Raw genomic sequence first — 21,597 nt, forward strand, 5'->3', positions numbered from 1 at the left:
CATAGCAAGGATTCAAGTGCTCTCTTCGATTGCCGCGAGACATACAACGATAAAGGAAATATCGTTAAAACATTCTGCAAATCATCTCCACTGAGTCTACTTTGTCATCTAGAGGCTAACGTATGATTCGGGATGTATGCAATGGTATGCTCTTAGCTCTATTTCAAGCTTTAATCTTTTTTTTCCATTGCAACTCGAACCACTTTTTCTGAATAAGTGTAAAACAAGTCAGCTCCACAGGATTAGGACACCGAATACGCATGGAACTTACAACCTCGGTCTCTGTTACACCGTTCTTCACTTTGAAAACCCCAGGATATCCCCAATCCACAAGTCGAGCTACAGTGATGGGGGTAGTCAGAGTCGGACCATCAGACGTATCTGCTCCGCCAACAACAAAGTTGTAGGAATTAAGATCGCTGGATGAAAACAAATTTGTTTTGGTATCAAGTATTGGACAGCAACTTACGTATGAAGAACTCCCTTCTGGACTGCATTTTGCACAACTTCCTTTTTCACGTGTGCTTTGGCTTCTTCCAACCACTTTGTTCTTTGGTCCACTTTGGCATCCAGGTACTCATTAGTCTCCTTAATCATCACCCCCTCCACAAGTTTCATCACGATAACGGGATACTTCCCATCACCAACTTTAGCCATCCCCGAGTCAATGTAAAGATCAACGTCTTTCAGGGCTTTTACTTCACCCCAGACTTTGTTATCTACTGTACTTTCCGGGTTTCCTACACCTCCGATGACTTTGACAATGACCGTGTCTTTGCCATGATTCACGCCTCCAACCTCATAGTCTTTGAGCAGGGTATATATTCCTTTATTGTATGCGCCAGAACACTCATCTCGGTGACTCCCAACCACCAAGTCCAAGTTTTTTTCTTTGTTATACCAGCATTTTCATTTATGTTTAAGGGATTTAGCAGAATGAAAGGCATGGCTTACCAAAGACTTTCTTGTCAGCCTCGTCAAGGTAAGTATCATCCCCGTAGAAACCTAAAATCCAATCAGGCTGTGAGCCTGAGAAGGTGAGTTTAATGATTTGTAGATAGGAATGAAGATTTCACATCGAGGTCTCCTCCAGGTGCTCCCAAGACTATTTTTCTCATCCTCGCGTCCTTACCCTTGATCGAAAGTTGGGCGGGGGTGGGTACGGCATGGGCAGTTTTGACCGAAAAGATAACAATGAGAAAGAGTGACAACAAAAAGGAGACGCTTTTCGAAGTACGCATGGGTGTAAACAAGATCCTGAGATACATTGTGAGATAAATAGATAGAGGAATGCTAATGGCCAAAATTCTATCTCTGACCGGCAGAGATGAAACTGGGAGATCAAGAGAAGATTAGGTTGGCCTTACGCTTGTGCGTGCACCTTATATGGATATTCGACAGTCCGATGGAACATTCCGGAGAATACTCGCTTATTTGAAAATTAGCACAGGTCCGATGGCGATTCCCGAGAGTCGTGAAACAATTGCGTGTGCATTTCACCCTCGAAGCTCTGGCATTGGATAGGTGATGAGAGGGAATGAATTCGAGGGAAGGGTGAGAGGCGAGAGTGAAGGAGGGAAAGAGGCGAGAGAGCCAAAAGACTTCGAAACAACGAACGATAAGTGCTTAAGCATCTAAACTGATCATGTCATGAGGGAAATGCGAAGATATTGCGATTGCCATAAGTATGCCTGGTAAGAGAGTGTAGGTTCGAGTCTTACTAGTCAGGGAATGAACAGTTCGTACCCGTTTTTTTTCATTTTCCCGACTGTTCCTTTAACGGGACCAGGTCAAATTTCTTACCTCAGTCAGTCAGTAAATTGAACTATATGCGAATTTAATTTTCGAATCTCCAACTTCTTACAACCAGCTAGTACCTGATCGAACCATCTTTTCTGTATAAACAAGCAAGCAAATCAGTCAGTAAAAGAACATCTGGAGCGGTAAGCCTCAAATCTTGATAATACCTACTACTTCGGCCTCTGTTACACCTTGCTTCACCTTGTACACTCCAGGAAACCCCAATCCACAAGTCCGATTTTGGTTATGGGAAGATCCAGGGTATCACCCCCCGTGTCATATTTTGTTCCTCCAACAAGAATGTTGTAGAAAGAAAAATCCCTGAAAGCAATAAAGCACAAAGATTGAGACAAGATACTCAATAGCTCATTCTAAAGGTCGGAAGTCCGATCTCACTCACGCGTGAAGAATCTGATCCTTCACAGCCCTCCGTACAGCTTCCTTCTCCACAAGGTTCTTTACTGTCTTTAGATACCCCAGCCTCTCCTCCCATGGCGCAAGAGAATATGCCTCCGTCTCAAAAATCAACATATAGATCGAGGTGTTTGAGGACCTTGACTTCACCCCATGCTTCGTTGTCCTGCAATTGTTGTCCAGAAAGAAATTCTATTGCCTTATTCACGTTCCATGTCCCTGTATGCTAGCAATTATTCCTCAGTCCGTACGCACCATAATCATTCGTGAAGTAACGTACCAGCAGCCCTGTTCTCGTACATTGTCCTCGCATTATCCTTAATCTCCTGAATGATGTGGATTTGAATCTTTTCCATATTGTTCCATTTACTATAATAGTCGTCGAGTCTCCATGCACGATTTTTCCCTTATCCTCCCCGGTACACCACCATTTGAGAGTGAGAAGTGAGGCCAAATATCAAGACTTGGGCAATGGTCAAAGGGGAAAATGTATAAGCGCCCGGTCCGCAACTTCCGCAAACTTTGTGCTTTGAACTCAACGAAACGTTCAACTGGTTAGAAACACACTATCATCACAGCTCATAGATGCTTCACTTGGTCGTATACTTGCTGAAAACTTCTTGGCGATGGGAGACAGGATGAAAACCCTTGCAAGTTCCGGAATTATGTCCAACAAAACACAAAGTCTCCGCTCGGTTAACCCAGATGTACATATGTAAGTATGGAAATTGTAGTCCGAAATTTAAGCCTTTATTTCAAAACCCCAACCGGTTCTCAAGTCTCTCTTCCCTCCTTGAGCACTACTACACCCCCTCCCAATTTCCGCCATTGTCACCGTCAAATGGTTGATACCCGTCGCAGTATCGCTCAGCAAAAAGAACAACGGCCGCGCCCCTGTCGTTCGACGGAGGAACACGAGAATGAGGAAGAGGATATTCTTTCTAATTCGTCCCTTAGGGCCGGGGCTTCGAAAAATGGCAGTAGAAGCAGTAGAAGTGGTTATCATGAAAGTCAGAAGATTGACATTTCCTGGTTCGATAAGGCCAGGCTTCGCGTCATTGCCGCTGCCGTCTGCGGCTTTCGATGTCTACTGACATTAGAGCCTGGCTTGTCCAACAAGGACCTCAATTTTGTGCATTTTCTCGCGAGAACAACGTCTTTGCCTGTGGTATGTCGTCTTCAGTGATTCTAACAACTGTTTCGGTCACTCATTCCGGAATTTTGCATAGCTGTTATGCTTGGAATATTCGTGGGGACTCTATCCCGGTCACCTCAATGTCAACTTTTATCTCAATATTGATATCAGTGCGTGTAAAAAGCATTGTACTATGGAGCTTCTCGTGCTCATTAAGGGTTTTAGTGCGCGTCGATCTTCATCATTCATTCGACGCCGGTATCTTCTTTTTCCTGCCCGCACTTCTCGTTCTCGAGAAGATGCTTGAATTCACGCGATACAACGTCTCGAAAAAGAGAACCCGCGACAAGAAGAAATTCTATCTAGTGAGTAGCGTGTTTGTTTTGTCATTCTTTTCCTGTTGTTTAAAAGTTTTTGATCTTCGCTCACCCAGGAATTCTCCGATGCAACATGGACTTACGATCTCTACACCGTTACATTCGACCCCCACCGCTCCATCCACCGCCGAAACATCGACACCACTATCCGGATACCAGACGATATTACCAGACATCCCGATAAAGGAGGGTATACCGAGCACGACTTCCCATTCAACAATATGCGCAACCTCATCAGCCATGTCCAGCCCTTCTTCGTCGTCGCCAACGCCTATCTTCACATGCACAAACTCGCTCGAGTCAAACGGATCGCGCTCATGGCGGAGAACGACTCGCTGCAGCTTGTATGGCAGATCGGCGAGATTTGGCTAAAGCCTGTGCCAGTTTCGTTCAAAGACACGAGGAAGGGTGGGGAAAATGAGATGGCAGATCCAGAGACGGATACGGTCTCGTTTCTCGCAGATAAGGACAGTCATGCGGATGTGAAATACCAGCAAAAGCAAGTCTTTTATCGAAGGATGTTGGGATGGGCCGATGAGCAGAGGGCTTCGGAAAATGTTTTTTCGAAGACGGTTCCTCTGCCAATCACACTCTCGGATAAGAAGATGGACAACATCGAGATGGAAGATGCGTCTAACCATCAGAACCCGACCTCAACTCCAGCCCGAAAAATTCGAACCCGGTCCTCGACAATTTCGGAGCGTACCTGTCCTACGTCAGCCAAACGAACATTGAACGAGAAGGAGGATAGGGAAGATGTCCGAATATCAAAGAAAGGGAGGCTCACTAAGCCCTCTCGAGGTTTCCCATCTACACCGTCCACTCCCAGGAAGTCGCGTTACTCCAATCGCAATCGCAACACTGTTGAAACCATTGACCTGGAGCCCGAAATCCGCGCATATCCTTCTCTCGCATTCGAAGTCCAGGTCGAAGATGGCAAAGACTTTTTACTTGACTTTATCTCTTCCCAGATTGCAGCCTTACGCCACGACTCAAGGGTCGATTGTGATGCTAAACTTTCCTCAAACAAAGACGACAACGAGATCGCAGATATCGCTTTCCGGGTATTGGAAAGCCAGACCGCGGACGGAGAAATTGCTGGGGACTTTCTTTGGGAGTCAGATACCAAAACAACACCAGGGACTACTTCTAAATCGCGACTTTCTATTTCAAAGACACCATCATCAACCAAGAAAACTCCTCTACGCAAACGATCATCTACATTGGTGTTGGCTCATGTCGAGATACCAGTGGAAAATCCTACTCCTTCTACTCCATCTCAAATACAGAAAGTGAGAAACACCAGCAATACCCGCTCCATGACTCTCGATACACTGAGATCTGATAGCGATACGTATACCGAGACCACTACTCCTATAAGAGGGAGATCTGTAGCTCCAGCAACGGCCCCAAGATCTTCGTCGAATGCAAAGAAACTCATCGATATCAGAGCACGCTCTGTACTCCCTCTTTCTACTAGGTCCATGAGGATCTCTTCATCACTCAATGCTATAACCACAAAAATCACGACTTCACCTAGTCTTGATATGAGTGCAAACGAGGCCGAACCCATGCGCGGCAACCACCCGAACACTGTCAACTCGGACGCGAACGACCAGTCGACCTTTATTCATATTGGCCGGCAGATCATGTTCGAGCGCCTAGCGCAGGAATTCGGGAAAACAGTCGATGAAATTTCTGGTATCTATAGTGACCTAGGGAATTTGGATAACACGAGGAAAGTCTTGGTCCGACTTTCTGGAATAGGAACACCCCTTGGACCACAAACATCGTCTTCGTTAGGACATTCGGCTTCGAGATCGGATGTATCTAATTTTCTTCCAGGATCACGTCAAGAATCCTTGTCCGTGGCATCCTCAGTAAAGTCAAACCGCAATGCGTTAGCACGTTCTCAGAGTGTGGCACCGCCATCTAGAAGTCCATCCCTTTATTCTTCCACGGCTTCACCATCTTTCCTTTCCATTCCAACTAGGAACGAATCACGCTCTTTCCTTACCCATCCACAACCATGGTCACCGAAGAAGAGATCGATTAGCTCCCTCATATCACCTTCTCCTTCCATCGCCTCGTTCTCGAAATTGCGCCATGTCAATAATTCCGAAAACGACTCTTCAGGGGGCGGAAATTCTGCCGACGAATCTGATGTTCTTCTAGAGAGAAAGAAAAGGAGCATGCAGAAAAGAAGCACGAAGAAAAAGAGAAAGACAGTTAATGAATCAAGTTCTCTCATTCAGGCATCTACTTCTTCCTTTTCCAGCCCAGCTCAGAGCTTGAGGAAGACGAACCTGACCTCAACAGAAAGGGAAATAGAGAATGATACAGAAGCGGAGAAAGCAAGGAACCTCGGTATAGCAACGGGTGAGCAGCAGTATGAAGGCTCCCATGTTTATATGCACGAGCATCGCTTGGATTCGCTGGCCCGCTCCATTGAGCTAATTTTGAGGAATGGGAAGTGAAGGTACTTTGAACTTGAAGCTTTGAGATATACTACTCAATATGTTTCGTAGTCGTGGTATAATAAACGAAGTAGTTAAATTTTAAGTATGTGTACATATGTTGTCCGGACGTCGACGGCGAAAGTGAATTCTGGCTGGCAAGACTATCAATTTACCAAGCCGGAGTAACATAATAGTGTCACTCTAGATCAAACCATTCTTCCTCAAATTGAAGCAGGTCAGATGAACAGTATAAATGTGTGACTCTCAACTTACTACTTCAGCCTTGGTTAGATCCTTTTTCACTTTGTAAATACCAGGGTACCCCCAATCCACAAGTTCAGCTCTAGTGATCGGGATATCTAGAGTCATTCCTTTGTCAGTCTTTCTTCCTCCAACAAGGAAGTTTTCGACATGGAAATCACTGAATGACAATGCAGACATCAGTTTTGATGTCAAACAATTGGCAGAAAGAATTACGCGTGAAGAATCTGCTTCTGGACCGCAAAACGTACAACTTCCTCCTTCACAAGTGATTTGACTTCTTCCAACAACGCCTTTTTTTGTGCCAGTCTGGCATTTTTATACTCTTCGGTCTCTTCTAACAATACCCCCTTGACCATCTTCATTACAATAGCGTAACAATCACTTTCCTGAACCGTGATTAGCCCCGAGTCAATGTAAAGACCAACATCTTTGAGAGCTTTAACTTCACCCCAAGAATGTTTATCATTATACTTCAAGACTTTCACAATAAGTGTGTCTTTGTCATGATTTATACCTTCAACCTTATAATCTTCTTTTGACGCGTATATATACAACGCGTCGCCACCTAAGCAATGGAGTTTTGCACCTAATTCCAAGTTCTTCAGGCGTTTTTCTATATCACATTCACATTCGGACTGTCATTGAGACCTGGCGGGTGGCATGATTATCATGAACTCACCAAAAACTCTCTTGTCATCTTCATTGAGGTAGGCATCATCCCCATAATAGCCCAAAGTCCAGTCAGGCATCTGTGAAAAGTTGAGTTTATGATTCATGTATATATCCACATCTTGCAGATCAACCCACCTCGCTCATTTGCACATCTGGACCCCGACTGCCTGACCTTATCTCTACATACCGAGCCTCCTTTAGATTTTGGGCAGGAGCGGGCACAGCATGAGTGATTTGTAAAGTTGTGAAAATAAGAAGAAAGATAAGGGAAAATCCTTTCAAAGTATGCATGGTAGCTAATTGTGAGTGGGGGAGATTGCGAGTCGTATGAGAAGGAGGACTTGGATAGTCAGAGGGCGATGGATGGATATGCGAGCAATGAGCAGTAGGCAGCTGGGGGGCAGTTTTCGGTGGTGGCTGATAGCAGCGTCAAAGAAATTCAAGAGAGCAGTGCAAATCTGGTGCAAATATTGTGAAGCCCCGACCGGCAGGGGAGAGAACTGAGAGAAGATCAACTTTCAGGTCAGTATGGCTGTTAGTTACTCATATATGTCGGAGCACGTTTTCCATATTTAAGCGAAGGAAAAATGTGCTGCGGATATCAGGATAAACTTGAAGTTGTACTAAGTGTTGGTTCAATATGCTGTTGGAGTACAATATGCACACAAAGACCTTCGAAGTGATCTGATTAGAGTTCAAATCGAAATCAGGCCCTTAGACAATTCCTGCAAAAGACTGCAGACTGATACTAGAAAAGCAGACCAATAGAAAATCACTCCTCTCAATGTGAGACAACTGTCGCCCGTCGTGAAGGCCGCGAGATCCATTGGAGGCAGCATTGACACAGATGTTTATCTTCCGTAAAACCTGGAGTCCGAGAACCTGGCCTAGGCTCAGAAAGTTCAAACTTCCAACTTGTTGAATGGGCATCGGACGAGTATGAACCTAAACAGAATTGCAACAATCATATATGTATATACCATTACCAGTTAATATCTCTCCGGTTCAAGATATAATTTCCCAAGCTTACCCAAGTAGCTCCGATCCTCCTAAGTCCTCCTATCCTCGCCGATCCTCCACCATTCGTAGCACAATTAACATAGTAGAACTGTAGAAGGAGTCAAACAGTGACAAGGTGGATAGTTTTCAGACTGGATCAGGTCGGATCCCGGGACGCCCCGATTGAAGTACCAAGCACCCAGGAACACCCTTATTCGTTGAATTTCAAGCTTTCAAGCTTCAAACCTCAAGATCCTTATAAACGGTGAGCACTCATCAAGTGATATAGCAGCCATAAGCTTCTACAAGTATTTCGCAGGCTTCTGGGGTACTTTTGCCATCTGTACCCTCTTAACTGCCCGATGAATTGACTCATCAAAGCCAACTAGTTGCAGTGCAGCACATTCCACCTTCAAAACACCAATCTTGTACAATCCCTCAAGTTCAACAATATTTGGAAATACTCGTGGCTGGGATGGTGGAGTAGCAGCATGAGCTATACTGAATAACGACTGGCAAAGGGAGGGATTTGAGTGAGAATTACAGATGAATATAAAAAGTCTGATATAACTAACCACATAATCCGGTATATTGATCCCATTCGGCATTAAATAGTCCAACGCATACATCTTGTATGTACCAGCATAACAGAAATACCCATTTGGCCGGTTAACAAAAAGTTCGCATATGGTTCCGTAGAGATGCTGAAATTGGGAGCGAATGGCATGGTTAGTAGCTGTGAACGAGGAAGAGGCATATCTGGACTTCTGAAGATCGCTGGAGGGAATTTGTTGAGGATGTGGCCCGAACGCCAGAAAGTGTTGGGCATTCGTCGTGAATTGATGCACACAGCCTGGGAAATAGAAAATACCCTCAGAGGACCTATATAATTGTTTGGTCGATAAGTAGGTATTACTTTGAGCGACATACCAGTCCTGATAGGGCATCTAGTAGGAACGAAGGGGTAAAACCAATATCAACGTTTGAGGTAAGGCAAGGACTTACAGCCATCTTTAGATGTCCGTAGATATCCGAACCTTTTGCGATCGTGAACTTGAACTTGCGCATATCATCGAGGCCCCGGGGGATGTCGTTGATGTATGGGAAGGCACAGACTGTGTCTCGTATTCTCAGCATGAGCTCCATCTACAAACACATTTGATTAGTCTGTGTCCAATTTATGTGGCTATAAATGACAAGAACGTACATCATTAGGTGAGGACGGGTGATCGATTTGTGAATTTCGTTGAAATGAGCATTCCCTTTGTGTGGTTTGGATGGGCTATATATGCATGTATGTATTTCACTTAGCATGATCTTCGAGAACAAAGACAAAACGTACCTCATTGGAAGAAGGTGGGTGGGCAAGTTGTGAGCTGTTGCGATGTGGAGGTGCCATTTCAGCGTTTTGGGCGGCCTGGATATGAACAAATAACGTTCAACGACGGCCCAAGGTGACGAGTGAAGAAAAAAATAGGATATGTTGGGTAAGGATGCAATGGAAAGTCACGGCAAATACGATGAGCGAGAACCGCAAAGATATTCTGGTTAGAAATCATAATGATTCATTAAGTATTACCTTGTCTGGGTCCCTCAACTTTTCCATAGCAGCTTCGAGAGGACTGAGACCGCTCTATAGTATATAAAATATCCATGAGCAAGTACAAGCTGGAAAAGACATTGAAGTCTGGACATACAGAGTAGCCCCTCGTCGAATTCCGCGACGCTGCAGACGCCGCAGGCCCAGTTGTGATACGAATGATGGGAGGAATAGGTACTTGAGTTGTTGGCTTCGTTGAAATTCCTAGTCTCCTATTATCCGAAATAGCTCTCTTGCTGCTTGCTACCGATGCAGTCGCTTCGTCAGGGTCCATGAGTTTTTCCATAGCGGCCTCAAAAGGGGTATGAACACTCTATGTATAAAGCATGAGAAATATAAGATACAAAAGACATCCGAGTCTGCACATACCGAGAAAACCCTTGTCGAATTCTGCGACACTGCACGGGCTGACACTGTGGGGCCAGTTGTGATACGAATGATCGGAAGGATGGGTACTTGAGTCGTAGGTTTGGTTGGAATTTCCCTTCTCCATTCGTCTGAATGAGTCGATACCAATGCATTTCGTTCCAAGTAAGAGGACTAAGCAAGAGATCGAGTAAGTTGGACATCCATCAACATATGCGTCACACGATAGAGAAATCGGACGGGAACACAGCAAAGTATGAAGGTGAGGTATGCGAGAGGAATGTAACAGATTCGATAGAGCGGAAACAGATACGTACCTTTCCCTTATCCTTATGTTTGTCCGACATGAAAGAATACGGTCTATATTCTCTCTATTTCAAGCATGCGTGAGTTCAGATTAAATGTACGTATAAATTCAAACAGAACTAATGGAGGATCTTTGTTGACGCACGGGACCCGGAGCATTGTCTCGAGGACGATGTTGTTTTAGTGAACCGGAGCTCTGTGTCGAGGTTTGTGCCGGTGTCGGCGCTGTAATATTTGGCTTTCTCGGAACTCCTGCTCGTCCACCAGTGATTGAGCCCCAGCTGGCCCCAATGCTACTCAGATCCTGGATAGAAGTGTTCTGCTCCGAGGCCTGTGTTACAAAAGCCTGCTAAGGTCAAGGAGGTCAGAACGAGTAGTCGGGGTAAAAAGAAAGAGACACACATCGCGTTGAAAGTTTGTCAAAAAACGTCGCACCATGGCCTGGGCGAGGTTGTGAATGTTTGAGGGATTATGCAAAGGTGAGCTTTTGCTTGATAGAAAGTAAGAGATACTCTCTCCTCGACCGCAATGAAAGAGAATGAGCGAGAAGGGGAAAAGGTTGAAACGGAAACTCGAATTATAATCATTAGGTATGTGTGTATGGAGAGCCGCGTGGCAATCTCCTCGGATATCCCAGATTTATGAACGTATGTAGGTAAATCAACGATACGCAGTATGCAAAAGAATTTCCGCAATGTCCCTACCCGTCTTCGTCCAAAATGCCAAAATCAAAAGACCGTAACAACAACAAGTCCTCGATCGAAAGCTGTCCTAGTTTCCGTAAAGGAGCTTTGTCCTATTCTATTTTGGATTGATACGTGAATTCTACGCGTTGACGGAGGATCTACTTGTCAATAGTCCTCCAGGCGCCGCGCTTATGACTTCTCAAGAAGCGTGAAGTCCTAAGATGAGAAATTGAACAGAGCGTCGAAGGTTTCAGGATGCTTGAAACACAAAACACACAGCTTGCTGGGAAAATCTTCGGTCCTACTCGTCAGCTACATTGATGCATGATTTGTGAATATATATGTGGGAGGAGGGGTCATAGATGAGTGGCTCGACATTTTAACGCAGTGTCTAGAGAACATTGAAGAAAAGGTTACGCGAAGACTAGAGAATCGCCACTCACTTCGATTGTCTTCCTCAGATCCTACGACTCCTGCAACAGCTCACATTTATTCGCAATGCTTGTAAGTATCTTTTAGGGGAGAGGGTCCAGTAGGTCTTTGATCAGGGGGTATTATCGAATGAGCGGCTAGCCGCTACGAGCGAGTTCTGGGGAAGGAGAAAAGAATCATCATTTAGCGCTTCAAAGGAAAAGGACAAAAACACACACAGATCAGCTTGTAGAAACCAGCCGTCGATTTGTCCCGTGGCAGATAGTTAGATAGATAGATAGCAGTATATTCGTGTGGGTCGACTTTACAGCGGAAAAAGAGGGAAGAGGGCGCGCGCGCTAGATTATATAAGAAGCGCCCTTGAATTTCAAAATTCCTGTGTACTTAATGGCATTATCTGTCTAACTGGTTTGCATCCCATACCTACTTACCCTTGAAGTTTGACATTCGGCTCTCCCTCACATGCAACCCATGAAACTTCAGCATCATTGGTCAGGCTTCCGCCACTTGTACAGGAGGTAGATGCTTGTTGAGCAAACGAATTGGTGACAAAGAGTCCTTCACAACTTTCGAGGCGAACTTGAACAGTAACGTTGATATATACATACCTGGGGTCTTTATCTGGAAAAGACTGCTGATTGTTCAACGTGAATTCGGGATCCTGTATCAGCATGCAGCATCAATTCTTTTTTCGAACTGGAGTCTGGAGAAATTGCAGGAGAACATTCTCTAAGATTTCCTGTCAAGCGAACGGAACAATCCTCCTGTCAATCTGATATCACTGATAAAGATATCGCGTTATGTATAAAAAGAGTCGGAATTCAGAAAAACGAATTCACGCACCCCTTCAGAATGAGCGAACAACCTACCGGGAGGTATTACGCTTCAAAGCAGTATCTTCTACCAGCTGACAATGTTGAGACTCAAAGGTCAGTATAGTCATAAGGAACCATTGCAGCATGGAGACTGACCTTAGAGATGATCCCAGGTTGAACACTCAACATAACATGATTATCAACGCGTTCGGGAGTAAACTTTCCGTGGCTCCAACAAACCTCACCACTGGAGACCATGTTTTAGAAAGCGCAGCAGGAAGCGGTGAGCTTATCATCATTCATTCAGCCATGATCAAGCGACTTGATTCGCTGATAGGAATCTGGGCTCTCGAATTCTTCGAAAAAAATCGCGCAGAAGGCATAACACTTGATATCGAATGCATTGACATCTCTTCAGCGCAGTTCCCTTCCACCCATCCACCCGAAATCCACTTCTCCGTCAACTCCATTGTCAATCTCCCTAATCCTGACTGGACTGACACGTTTTCCTTTGCCCATCAACGCCTCTTGGTCGCTGCAATGAATGACACACTCTGGCGTTCAGCTGTTGCGGAGTTGTTCAGAGTTGTCAAGCCAGGAGGTTGGGTCGAGCTGGTCGAGATTGAGGCGCAGGACTTCAGCTCCTGGAGCGTTGGCCCGAATTCAACGAAATTAGCGTCCTTGATCAATGCGCTGTACGGAGGGAAAGGAGTTATTGGAGATCTTTCAGTTTATCTTCCGGTAATTCTCAAGGAGGCTGGGTTCGTGAATGTTCAATGTGATCCAAGACGTAAGACGATTGGTGGGGAGGTGGATGCTACCCCACACAAGGTTACTGAGGTGAAAGGTTATGGCAGTGATATGTGGCGCGATCTTTGGATGGGTACGATGGGACCCGTGATTGAAGCAGGAGGTTACGGTGTCGTAGACACTGTCGAAGAATATGAGGCCCTTGTACGAGGCACAGAGGTCGAGTCGAAAAATTCCAAGGAAGCATATACCACCTTCTTCGCAATCTTGGCCCGCAAGCCTGAAAACACCTAGAGATACAATATATCTCTTATTTGTCAGACGTAATGTTGATGTTTCAGTTGCACGATGAATAGGTATGCCCACATGGGTGAGATCGATGAGATTGGTGTGAACCGAAAGTGAGGGACCCGCACAACAAAACATGCTATAGTATTCTACAGATTCCTGGCTCGACTGACTTGGATGTACGCGATTCCCACTGTAACTCGAACCACTTCTCCTATTACCAATATGAATCAGCACCGAAGATCATAAAACTGGTACTCCCGAACTGAGAACGTACGACTTGTTCCTTCGTTGCCTTGTGGCTCACTTTGAAAATTCCAGGATATCCAAAGTCCAGAACTCGAGCCTTTTTGACAGGATAATCGAAGTGAACCTCCTGACTGGTACCGCTTTGTGACGTCTTGGCACCTATGTGGATGTTACCGGGATTGAAGTCTCTGTGGGAGGAACAGAAATGAAAGAGTAAGGGATTCGACTTGAGCATGGTTGAATCAACTTACGCGTGGAGCAGTCTCTTTTTGCCTAACGCCCAAAACACAACCTGCTCTTTCACGAGCGGACGCATTTGTTCTAACCACCCATCTATTTCTTTTTCGTTAGTACCTTCCCTCACCGCATCCTTGAACTGAACAGTGTTCAAACACTTTGTCCATGACTTTAACGATGACAGCAGTTTTGCTAACCGGTATCTTGCTGTTTGTGTAATCTCCTTGGAGTAAGTAGATGCCTTCGTTGTGATAGCCTTCGCAGTCTATTTTGAGACCGACAACCGCCTTGCCCAAGGGTTTTTCTATATTGTATGATATCAGCATATGGTGAAAACATATTCGTTTGACTAATCCACTTATTGAACACTTGTTTATCCTCTGCACCAAGGTACGCATTATTACCGTAGAAGTCCAAAATCCAAGAAGGCTGGAAGGAGCGATGAGCATTACCGGAATCTGTTAAGATCATGCAACCCGTGTAACCGTGCCAGAGGTCACAGAGTGTCTAAGTGCGGAATACGAATGGGACAGTAGTGAAGTTATTAACAACACCGCCGTTACGCCGTATATCCCCGGAGGTCGAGAGTATAGAAGAGAGGAGCTGAGTAGCAGCCAAGTCGGAGCGGCGATAACGCCGGTGACGAGGAGCGAACCAGAGAACGTATAAGTCCTAAGGTAGAGTAGAGAGAACTTCAAGGCAGTAAGCCTGAAGACTTAGAGGAGCACAGAGTGAAAGAGGGAATCTAAGTCGATAATTAAACTAAGGAACTACAGTAGCGTACAGGCAGTATTTATATCTACGGAGCGGCGCATCGGTGCGGAGCGCCAGACTAACTACTAGGAGCTATACGAGTAGTACCTGCAGGGTAGAGTGAAAGACAATAAGGAGAGACTAGGACGAAAGGGTATGGGTAGCGAGAAAGAACAATAGGAAGAGATTACAATAAAAGCAAATCTTCGGAATACCGAGCGGCGGAATGGAGGCCCGCTGCATGGACTTGACAGTATCCCCCTCTTAGGCTTGAGCCCTCGAAAGCCATTAATACCGGGAGTTGATTGGTCAACAAGGAAAAATTTTAAAGGCCGTCAGCATCGGAAATTTCGGCCTATCAGTCAGCAAGAAAATTTTCAAAAGCCGTTGGTACCGGGAATTGGCGTTAGTCATCAGTGAAAATTTTCGGTGCACCGTAGACCAAGTACAATTCGAAGGAAAATTTTTCGCTGGTCCGTGCGCCATTTTGTCCCTATAAAAAGGGCCAGGTTTTGCCGCTAGGGCCCTAACTTTTCCCAAAAACCCAAGTCCTCAATGTCGACTAGCCGTACTCAAACTCACACCACCTCCTCTTCTACCGCCGGTCCTTCGGAACACCGACGACTGGTATTACCGGTCAATCCCACCGAACCTGCTGATCCCGACTCCCTTGAGGAAGAAGGCCTGGATGAGGACGAAGCCGAGGTCCTGAGGAAGGCACAGGAGAAGGTTCGTCGGATGAAGGAGAGGAAGGCAGCAGCGGCGGCCGCGGCAGCGGCGAAACAAAAAGCCGAAGAGGAGGCAGCTAAGAAGGTAGCGGAGGAGGCGCGAGAACAAGCCGCGGCGAGGGAGGAAAGGAGGAGGAGAATGGCAGCAGCAGCTACTGCCCGCAGTCGGCGAGGATCTTCGCCAGAAGAGACTTCGGGGTCCCCTCGGAGGCCCGTTGTGGAGATCCGGAGGGAGAAGAACAAAGGGAAAGGGAAGTCCAAGGCCCAGGTGAGTAACAATGTCCTGGTACTTCCTGCCTTTACTAACGTTCTGAGTTCCAGCCCGTGGATGAGGATCCCGATGACGGCGGAGACGGCGGTGACGACGATGACGAAGAAGATGAACGGACGCCCTGCGAACGATGCAGGAACAAGAAAATCCCTTGCCAGATGCAGGCTGGCAAGAGGAGCTCAATAATTTGCAAACCCTGCCACGACGCCAAGGTACGGTGTTCGTATTCCAACCGGCCCTTCACGGTCAAGCGAGAGGGAGGGTCCAATCCGACCGGCGAGCGCCTGGCGGTCCTTGAAAGTCAAGTGGCCCAGCTCCTCGCCGATAATCGACAACTTCGAGATGGTCAGGTAAAGGCAAATACCTACCATCGCCACTTCAATCGCAAGCTGGACTGGCTGATAACGGACGCCGCGAGGAGGAGGAGGACACCCCCTGAAGTACTGGAGGCCGGGCCGTCGGGATTGCCGAGGAAGCGACGGAGGGTAATAGACAGCGACGAGGAGGAAGATCATGAAATAGAGAAGGAGATAGAGGAGCAGGGATTGGAGGAAGATGGGGAAGGAGATGAGGAGGAGATGGTAGAGGAGGAACCGGCGCCGGCGAAGGCGCAGTCGGAGAAGGGAAAGGAAAGGGCCGTAGAGTAGTGAAACTACGGACATCGGACATCGGCCCTTCGGCCATCTTCTTATATTTCTTGTAGTCTTCCTGTTGTCTTCTTGTAGTCCTGTCTCTCCTGTATATATTTTGAACTTTGTATATAACAAAAAATGTTCAACGCAATTTTGAAATCGGAGAGCGAATGGGCCGAAAAGCGGCGTAAGAAATAATTAGTTTTGAAGTATAAGTAGTTTAAGTGTGAAAGAAATATAAGTGAAATAGTAGATAGAAGGAAGAATTTACAATTAAGAGAGAGGGATAAACACTCAATTTACTATCATCGTGTTTACCCTCTAAACGCACAAAGTAATCTTCTGCGGAGCACGGCGGAAAACGGGGAAAAGGAATAAAATGATTTTGTGTGATCAAGGTCCAGGTTTCAAAGGGTATCGAGCGTGGAATGCGGGGACCAGTTCATCAGCATGTAATTCATCAGCGGCAACCCAGGAGAATTCATCATCGGTACCTTCGTAACCGGCCCACCGAATGTAATAACGTAGAGGACAACGTTTGTACCTTCTGTCCAGCTTGGAGTCAAGGATTTCGGCAACGTTGTACTCCTCTTCACCATCAACTTCAATTGGAGGTGGAGGAGATTGAGTTCGATTCGGGAACGGGTTCGGCGTAACCGGCTCCAGCTGTGAGACATGGAAAACCGGGTGAATTCGGCGAAGGTAATCCGGGAGCTTGAGTTCATAAGACAAAGTACCAGGTCGACTGACGACCTTGAAAGGACCAAGATATTTTTCAGAGAATTTTTCAGTAGGACGAGTAGAGCGAATATGCTTAGCAAGAACAAAAACTTCGGAGCCGATCGGGAACTCCGGGTGCGAGATTCTTTTCCTGTCAGCTTGTTCCTTATAACGAGACTGAGCTAAGAGGATTTCCTCTCGAAGGAAAGCATGGAGTTCATCGAGGTTAACGACGAAGTCTCTAGCAAGATCAGACTTCATGTCGACCTCGGGCCGAACGGTGATGTTTGGGTGGTATCCTTTGTTAGCAAAAAATGGAGTAATACCAGTGGAAGCATTGGGAGCGTTGTTATAGGCGAATTCGGCGATCGGAAGTAGCAGCGACCAGTCATCCTGTTGGTAGGAACAATAGATCCTGATGTACTGCTCGAGAGTCTGATTAACGCGCTCGGTCTGCCCATCGGCTTCCGGATGGTATCCAGAGGTATAGTGAAGTTCCATGGAGAGCGCTTTACCGAGAGCCCGGAAAAACGCCGAAACAAATTCAGAACCACGATCAGAAGTGACATGATTAGGGACACCATGTTTAGAGAAGACGTGAATAACAAAAAGCTCAGCTAGTTGTTCAGAAGTAATGGTGTCGTGAGTTGGAATAAAGATAGCTTGCTTGGAAGATCGATCCACAACGACGAGAATAGCGGTAAAGCCATTCGACATTGGCAGTTGTTCAATGAAGTCCATGGAGATGGAATCCCATGGTCGGACCGGAACCGGCAAAGGCTTCAACAACCCGTAAGGCCGATGACGGCGAGGTTTGTTGCGCCCACAGATAGTGCAAGAGGTAACGTAGTCACGTACGAAGTCTCTGACCTTGGGCCAGGTGTACTGACGACGTACAGCTTCTAGAGTGCGGTTCTGGCCGAAATGGCCGGAGAGTGGATGATCATGGAAGTAGCGGAGAACTTGAAGGCGAAGATCGCCGTGATTAGGAACATAAATACGGTCATCAAGGCGTAGTAGCTTGTCGCTACCTAAGCTCCAACGTTCATTGGAAGGATCTTTAGCAAGTTCCAGACCAGCAACGGAGCTCGGGTCGGCGGGAAGGGCGAGGATGATGGCTTGGTGCAGGGCTTCGATATCCATGATAATCGAGGCTCGTAAAACCGGGCCTTCCAAGAAGGTAGCTCGAAGAGACGCAGTGAGTTGTTCGTTAGTAAATATAGGACGGAAGTTATGAGGGTTCACTTGGGCGTAGCCGATATCCCCCTCTTTAGGGTAGACGTCCCAGCGTCTAGTTATCGAATCAGGTTTCTCGCCGAGTTTCCCCGGTCGGAAGCGAATGACCATATTAAATTGATGTAAAAATTCTGACCATCGGACCTGTCGGCATGTAAGAACCTTGGTAGTAGAGAAATACTCAAGATTCTTGTGATCGGTGACGACGTCCACCGGATCACCCGAACCTTCCAGATAATGACGCCAAGCTTTAAAGGCCTCGAAGATGGCCAGTAGCTCTTTGTCGTGGGTATCGTAGTTGAGTTCCGCCGCATGAAGCGTTCTGGAAAGGAAGGCTAGAGGATGAATTTCACCGTCAGCATATTGGATGGAAAGAATAGCCGCAATGGCATAATCGGAAGCGTCGGTCTCCACGATAAGTGGGCGATTCGGCTCCCAATGGGCCAGTATTGGCGCAGAAGTGAAAGCGATTTTGAGATTTTCGAAGGCCTCTTGACAGCTGCTGTCCCAGATCCAGGACGCGCCTTTTCGGGTAAGCCGAGTCATCGGCACAACGATATCACTATAATTATAAATAAAACGACGATAGAAATTTGCAAAACCCAAGAAGGACTGAATGTCCTTAACCTTCCTCGGGACCGGCCACTCTAGAACTGTCTGAACTTTCTCCTTGGACATAGTCAATCCGTCGGGAGAAAGAATGTAACCCAAATACTCAACAGTATCCATATTGAATTCGCACTTCTCGGGATTGGCGTAAAGCCGATGATGGCGTAACCGCCGAAGAACTTCCTTGACGTGTTCTCGGTGTTCTTCTGGCGTATCAGAGTAGATTAGAATATCGTCCAAATAGACGATGACACAAACATCGAGCATGTCAGAGAAGATGTCATTAACAAACCGCTGGAAAGCCGCAGGGGCGTTCGTAAGGCCGAACGGCATGACCTTCCATTCGTAAGAGCTGTAGCGGGTCCGAAAGGTGGTTTTCCATTCGTCACCTTCAGCGATTCTGACTAGATGATAAGCGTGAGCGAGATCCAATTTGGTGTATATTTTAGCTCTTTTCGGAGCGTCGAGAAGATCTGATATGAGTGGGAGTGGGTAACGATCCTTTTTGGTGATACAATTGAGTCCACGGAAATCGACGCAAAGGCGAAGTTTGCCGTCTTTCTTCGGGACAAAAAGGACCGGAGCGCCGTGAGGAGAGGATGATGGGGTGATGGCACCAGTAGCCAGCTGTTTGTCAATAAAGTCTTTAAGGGCAACTAGCTCCTTTTCAGACAAAGGGTAAATACGGCCGAGAGGCGGCGAAGCGCCTTCTTCCAAGTCAATCTTCAAGTCGTAAGGTCTGTGTTCAGGAAGAGAATCTGCAGCTATCTCGTCGAAGACGTCTGCAAACTCAGCATACTCGGCTGGGATGGAAGGAGGAAGTAGAGGGACAGTAGGAGCGGTGGAAGAGCGGTCGGCGGCGCGGGCCGCGACCTCTGAGTGGATAGCACGAAGAAGGATGGGTTCCATACCGGCGTCCTTGCAAGCCCTATTGAAGACTGCAGCACTGACAAGTGCAATGTCTACCTCGGGAGTTTCCAGCTGAGCAGCGAATTGAGAGACCGTAGGGTAAGAGTAGATGGGTTCAAAAGGGAATTTGGACGAAAGGGGCTTGGCCCGTGAAGTCCGAGAGCGGGAGCGAGAGCGAGAGCGAGGTGAGTCCCCAGGAGGGGTCTCCAGAATTGTCGGTGAAACCGACGGCGAAGGTTCCGGTAGCGGAACAGCGACCTTTGCAACAACAGTGTTGATAGCAGAAGGCACAGACGTCTGTGGAGAATCAAGGTGTGAAGTGTTACGGAACGTAATGTTTCGAGATGCCCAGTCAATCAACGGATTGTAGCGGGATAAGAAACTGTAACCTAGTACTGCTTTACAAGATGAATCTAAATGTGTAACATAAAAGGGTAAGAGAAGCAGCTCGCCGGAAGGGAACCGAACGGCGATATTCGCCATATCGGTAATGGGTTTAGAAGACAATGAACCATCAAAGAGACGAAGATTAACAGGAGAAATTTTGGTCGTAGGAATAGAGTTCTGAGAAACATAACGAGTATCGATGAAAGAGTCAGTAGAACCAGAATCAACAAGAGTAGGAAATTTGAGGAGAGCAGAGATGGGTTCGGCCGGTGTGGCCGAATCGGATAACGAGAATTCAGTAGTTAATGAAATTACAAGAGAACGTTCAATGGAAGAAAGAGCAGACGCGTTGAGATATAACTCCCCAGGTGAGGTACGAACCTGATCAACGCAGCTCCCGTTTCGTACCGGGGAACAAGAGCTGCGGATTAGTTTTCCGAATCCTCTTCAACAACCTCAATGGTTGCTTCGGGGGTTTCTTCAACCTCGGCAGCGCGGCCCTTCGATTCTCGGGCCTTTCGCTTATTGCAGTCAGCAATCTGATGCTTACCACCGCAGAAGAGACAAAGGTTGTTCTTCATCCTTCTTTCCCGTTCGGAGGGAAGTACTTTACCATCTGCTCCTAGATGGTTGAATGCGGGGCGCTGACCGCCGGATTGGCCGGAATTCGAAGAGTTCTGGGGCTTACCATTGTTGTTAGGCTTACCACCAGAGAAGGGTTTAGGTTTCGGCGCGAGCGGCGCCGAAGAGCCCGAAGGCTGAGAATTGTTTTGCTGGTTAGTAGAACCAGTCTTGAAGTCCGAGGAACCCTTCTTCGGGTTCCGAGCAATAAAAGGCTTACCAGCCTCACGCTTTCTAGTTTCCTCGCGTTTCCAATAACGATTGTCAATACGAAGAACTTCTTGACGGTAATCGGCGAGCGTCGCCGGCTCGGGCAAACGCGCCATTTCGTCCTTGATGCGCTCAGCTAAGCCTCGTCCATAAGCCCATTTCAGGGCAGCAGAATCCCAGTTGGTACTAGCAGCCAGGGTGTTGAACCGGATGTTGTATTTCCGGATGTTCTCGGTTTCCTTCATCTTCAGATTACCGAGAGAATCTTCGGCCTCGCCTTGGGCGTCGTAAACGCCGAAATTATCCTGAAGCTCCTTTACAAGGGCTTTGAAGGAGGACGTCCAGGCCGGCAGCGAGTCGAGGTCCGGATCGAGAATATCAGGGACAAACCATTCTTTGGCTGACCCACTGAGATAGGAAAGGGTGTAGTTCACCTTCCGTTGGTCGGTGAAGTACTTGGGACGGTCATTGAAGACCAGGGCGAGATTGACGAAGAACGTCTTGAGTTTTCGGGGATCCGAACCGTCGAATACCTCGGGTTCCTTGACCTTACTCTTAGATTCAGAGCTGTCAGAGGGACGGCCGAGTGCGGCGAGAACGGTACCGAGGGTTTCAATGGAACCCTTGAATCCCGAGAGAAGATCCAACATAGCTCGTTGCTCGTTGGGGATG

The 21,597-nt window shown here is 46.9% G+C and overlaps 8 protein-coding genes across 8 annotated transcripts; 3 read left to right on the forward strand and 5 right to left on the reverse strand.

Moving 5' to 3' along the window:
• The first annotated feature begins 11 nt into the window (after positions 1–11).
• Positions 12–1,352, forward strand: C8R40DRAFT_1101267 (uncharacterized protein). The gene is made up of 5 exons (XM_046227941.1): positions 12–208; positions 272–419; positions 470–890; positions 955–1,005; positions 1,077–1,352. Exons 1-5 carry the CDS (start codon positions 137–139, stop codon positions 1,276–1,278), a joined length of 894 nt encoding a protein of 297 aa, XP_046086889.1. The 5' UTR covers positions 12–136; the 3' UTR covers positions 1,279–1,352.
• Positions 1,353–1,997: 645 nt separating this feature from the next.
• Positions 1,998–2,570, reverse strand: C8R40DRAFT_1069017 (uncharacterized protein; the record flags this gene model as incomplete). Its single annotated transcript, XM_046226067.1, has 4 exons — positions 1,998–2,121; positions 2,201–2,316; positions 2,354–2,433; positions 2,495–2,570. 4 exons carry the CDS (start codon positions 2,568–2,570, stop codon positions 1,998–2,000), a joined length of 396 nt encoding a protein of 131 aa, XP_046086890.1.
• Positions 2,571–2,776: 206 nt separating this feature from the next.
• On the forward strand, positions 2,777–6,639 carry C8R40DRAFT_1101272 (uncharacterized protein). Its single transcript, XM_046227942.1, has 6 exons — positions 2,777–3,382; positions 3,444–3,519; positions 3,575–3,714; positions 3,783–6,420; positions 6,477–6,560; positions 6,623–6,639. Exons 1-4 carry the CDS (start codon positions 2,936–2,938, stop codon positions 6,201–6,203), a joined length of 3,084 nt encoding a protein of 1,027 aa, XP_046086891.1. The 5' UTR covers positions 2,777–2,935; the 3' UTR covers positions 6,204–6,420; positions 6,477–6,560; positions 6,623–6,639.
• On the reverse strand, positions 6,293–7,412 carry C8R40DRAFT_1187045 (uncharacterized protein; the record flags this gene model as incomplete). Its single annotated transcript, XM_046233010.1, has 5 exons — positions 6,293–6,405; positions 6,459–6,606; positions 6,663–7,014; positions 7,129–7,198; positions 7,257–7,412. The coding sequence occupies 5 exons, from the start codon at positions 7,410–7,412 to the stop codon at positions 6,382–6,384; spliced, it is 750 nt and encodes a 249-aa protein (XP_046086892.1). The 3' UTR covers positions 6,293–6,381.
• A 542-nt stretch (positions 7,413–7,954) lies between these two features.
• C8R40DRAFT_1101278 (uncharacterized protein) lies at positions 7,955–8,680 on the reverse strand (the record flags this gene model as incomplete). Its single annotated transcript, XM_046227943.1, is given in 5 exon segments — positions 7,955–8,038; positions 8,051–8,090; positions 8,101–8,121; positions 8,181–8,229; positions 8,427–8,680. Coding segments are annotated over 2 exon segments (303 nt in total), but the record flags the coding sequence as incomplete, so codon positions are not given.
• Positions 8,681–8,702: 22 nt separating this feature from the next.
• C8R40DRAFT_1101281 (uncharacterized protein) lies at positions 8,703–10,723 on the reverse strand (the record flags this gene model as incomplete). The annotated part of the gene is made up of 10 exons (XM_046227944.1): positions 8,703–8,973; positions 9,051–9,067; positions 9,126–9,266; positions 9,328–9,402; positions 9,463–9,537; positions 9,700–9,753; positions 9,818–10,033; positions 10,090–10,260; positions 10,404–10,457; positions 10,538–10,723. Coding segments are annotated over 10 exons (1,113 nt in total), but the record flags the coding sequence as incomplete, so codon positions are not given.
• A 1,182-nt stretch (positions 10,724–11,905) lies between these two features.
• On the forward strand, positions 11,906–13,646 carry C8R40DRAFT_1101285 (uncharacterized protein). The gene is given in 10 exon segments (XM_046227945.1): positions 11,906–11,927; positions 12,006–12,028; positions 12,099–12,173; positions 12,229–12,439; positions 12,499–12,608; positions 12,663–13,371; positions 13,481–13,573; positions 13,586–13,587; positions 13,598–13,600; positions 13,623–13,646. The coding sequence occupies 3 exon segments, from the start codon at positions 12,363–12,365 to the stop codon at positions 13,367–13,369; spliced, it is 894 nt and encodes a 297-aa protein (XP_046086895.1). The 5' UTR covers positions 11,906–11,927; positions 12,006–12,028; positions 12,099–12,173; positions 12,229–12,362; the 3' UTR covers positions 13,370–13,371; positions 13,481–13,573; positions 13,586–13,587; positions 13,598–13,600; positions 13,623–13,646.
• C8R40DRAFT_1169936 (uncharacterized protein) lies at positions 13,503–14,664 on the reverse strand (the record flags this gene model as incomplete). The annotated part of the gene is made up of 7 exons (XM_046231456.1): positions 13,503–13,577; positions 13,641–13,800; positions 13,864–13,988; positions 14,047–14,153; positions 14,200–14,278; positions 14,335–14,564; positions 14,634–14,664. 7 exons carry the CDS (start codon positions 14,662–14,664, stop codon positions 13,503–13,505), a joined length of 807 nt encoding a protein of 268 aa, XP_046086896.1.
• Positions 14,665–21,597: the final 6,933 nt, after the last annotated feature.

This window comes from Lentinula edodes, assembly GCF_021015755.1.
Source record: "Lentinula edodes strain Le(Bin) 0899 ss11 chromosome Unknown C8R40scaffold_15, whole genome shotgun sequence".
Lineage (NCBI taxonomy): Eukaryota > Fungi > Basidiomycota > Agaricomycetes > Agaricales > Omphalotaceae > Lentinula > Lentinula edodes.

What these genes read in the sequence shown, in the direction of transcription:
- C8R40DRAFT_1101267 (XM_046227941.1), top strand. Translation starts at nt 137, where the DNA reads ATGCAATGGTATGCTCTTAGCTCTATTTCAAGCTTTAATCTTTTTTTT. An exon ending in CACCAAGTCCAAGTTTTTTT is followed by an intron (nt 891 to 954) that starts CTTTGTTATACC and finishes GGCATGGCTTAC; the next exon opens with CAAAGACTTTCTTGTCAGCC. An exon ending in AGTATCATCCCCGTAGAAAC is followed by an intron (nt 1,006 to 1,076) that starts CTAAAATCCAAT and finishes TGAAGATTTCAC; the next exon opens with ATCGAGGTCTCCTCCAGGTG.
- C8R40DRAFT_1101285 (XM_046227945.1), top strand. Translation starts at nt 12,363, where the DNA reads ATGAGCGAACAACCTACCGGGAGGTATTACGCTTCAAAGCAGTATCTT. An exon ending in GACAATGTTGAGACTCAAAG is followed by an intron (nt 12,440 to 12,498) that starts GTCAGTATAGTC and finishes AGATGATCCCAG; the next exon opens with GTTGAACACTCAACATAACA. An exon ending in AGAAAGCGCAGCAGGAAGCG is followed by an intron (nt 12,609 to 12,662) that starts GTGAGCTTATCA and finishes ATTCGCTGATAG; the next exon opens with GAATCTGGGCTCTCGAATTC.
- C8R40DRAFT_1101272 (XM_046227942.1), top strand. Translation starts at nt 2,936, where the DNA reads ATGGAAATTGTAGTCCGAAATTTAAGCCTTTATTTCAAAACCCCAACC. An exon ending in GAACAACGTCTTTGCCTGTG is followed by an intron (nt 3,383 to 3,443) that starts GTATGTCGTCTT and finishes AATTTTGCATAG; the next exon opens with CTGTTATGCTTGGAATATTC. An exon ending in TTATCTCAATATTGATATCA is followed by an intron (nt 3,520 to 3,574) that starts GTGCGTGTAAAA and finishes TAAGGGTTTTAG; the next exon opens with TGCGCGTCGATCTTCATCAT.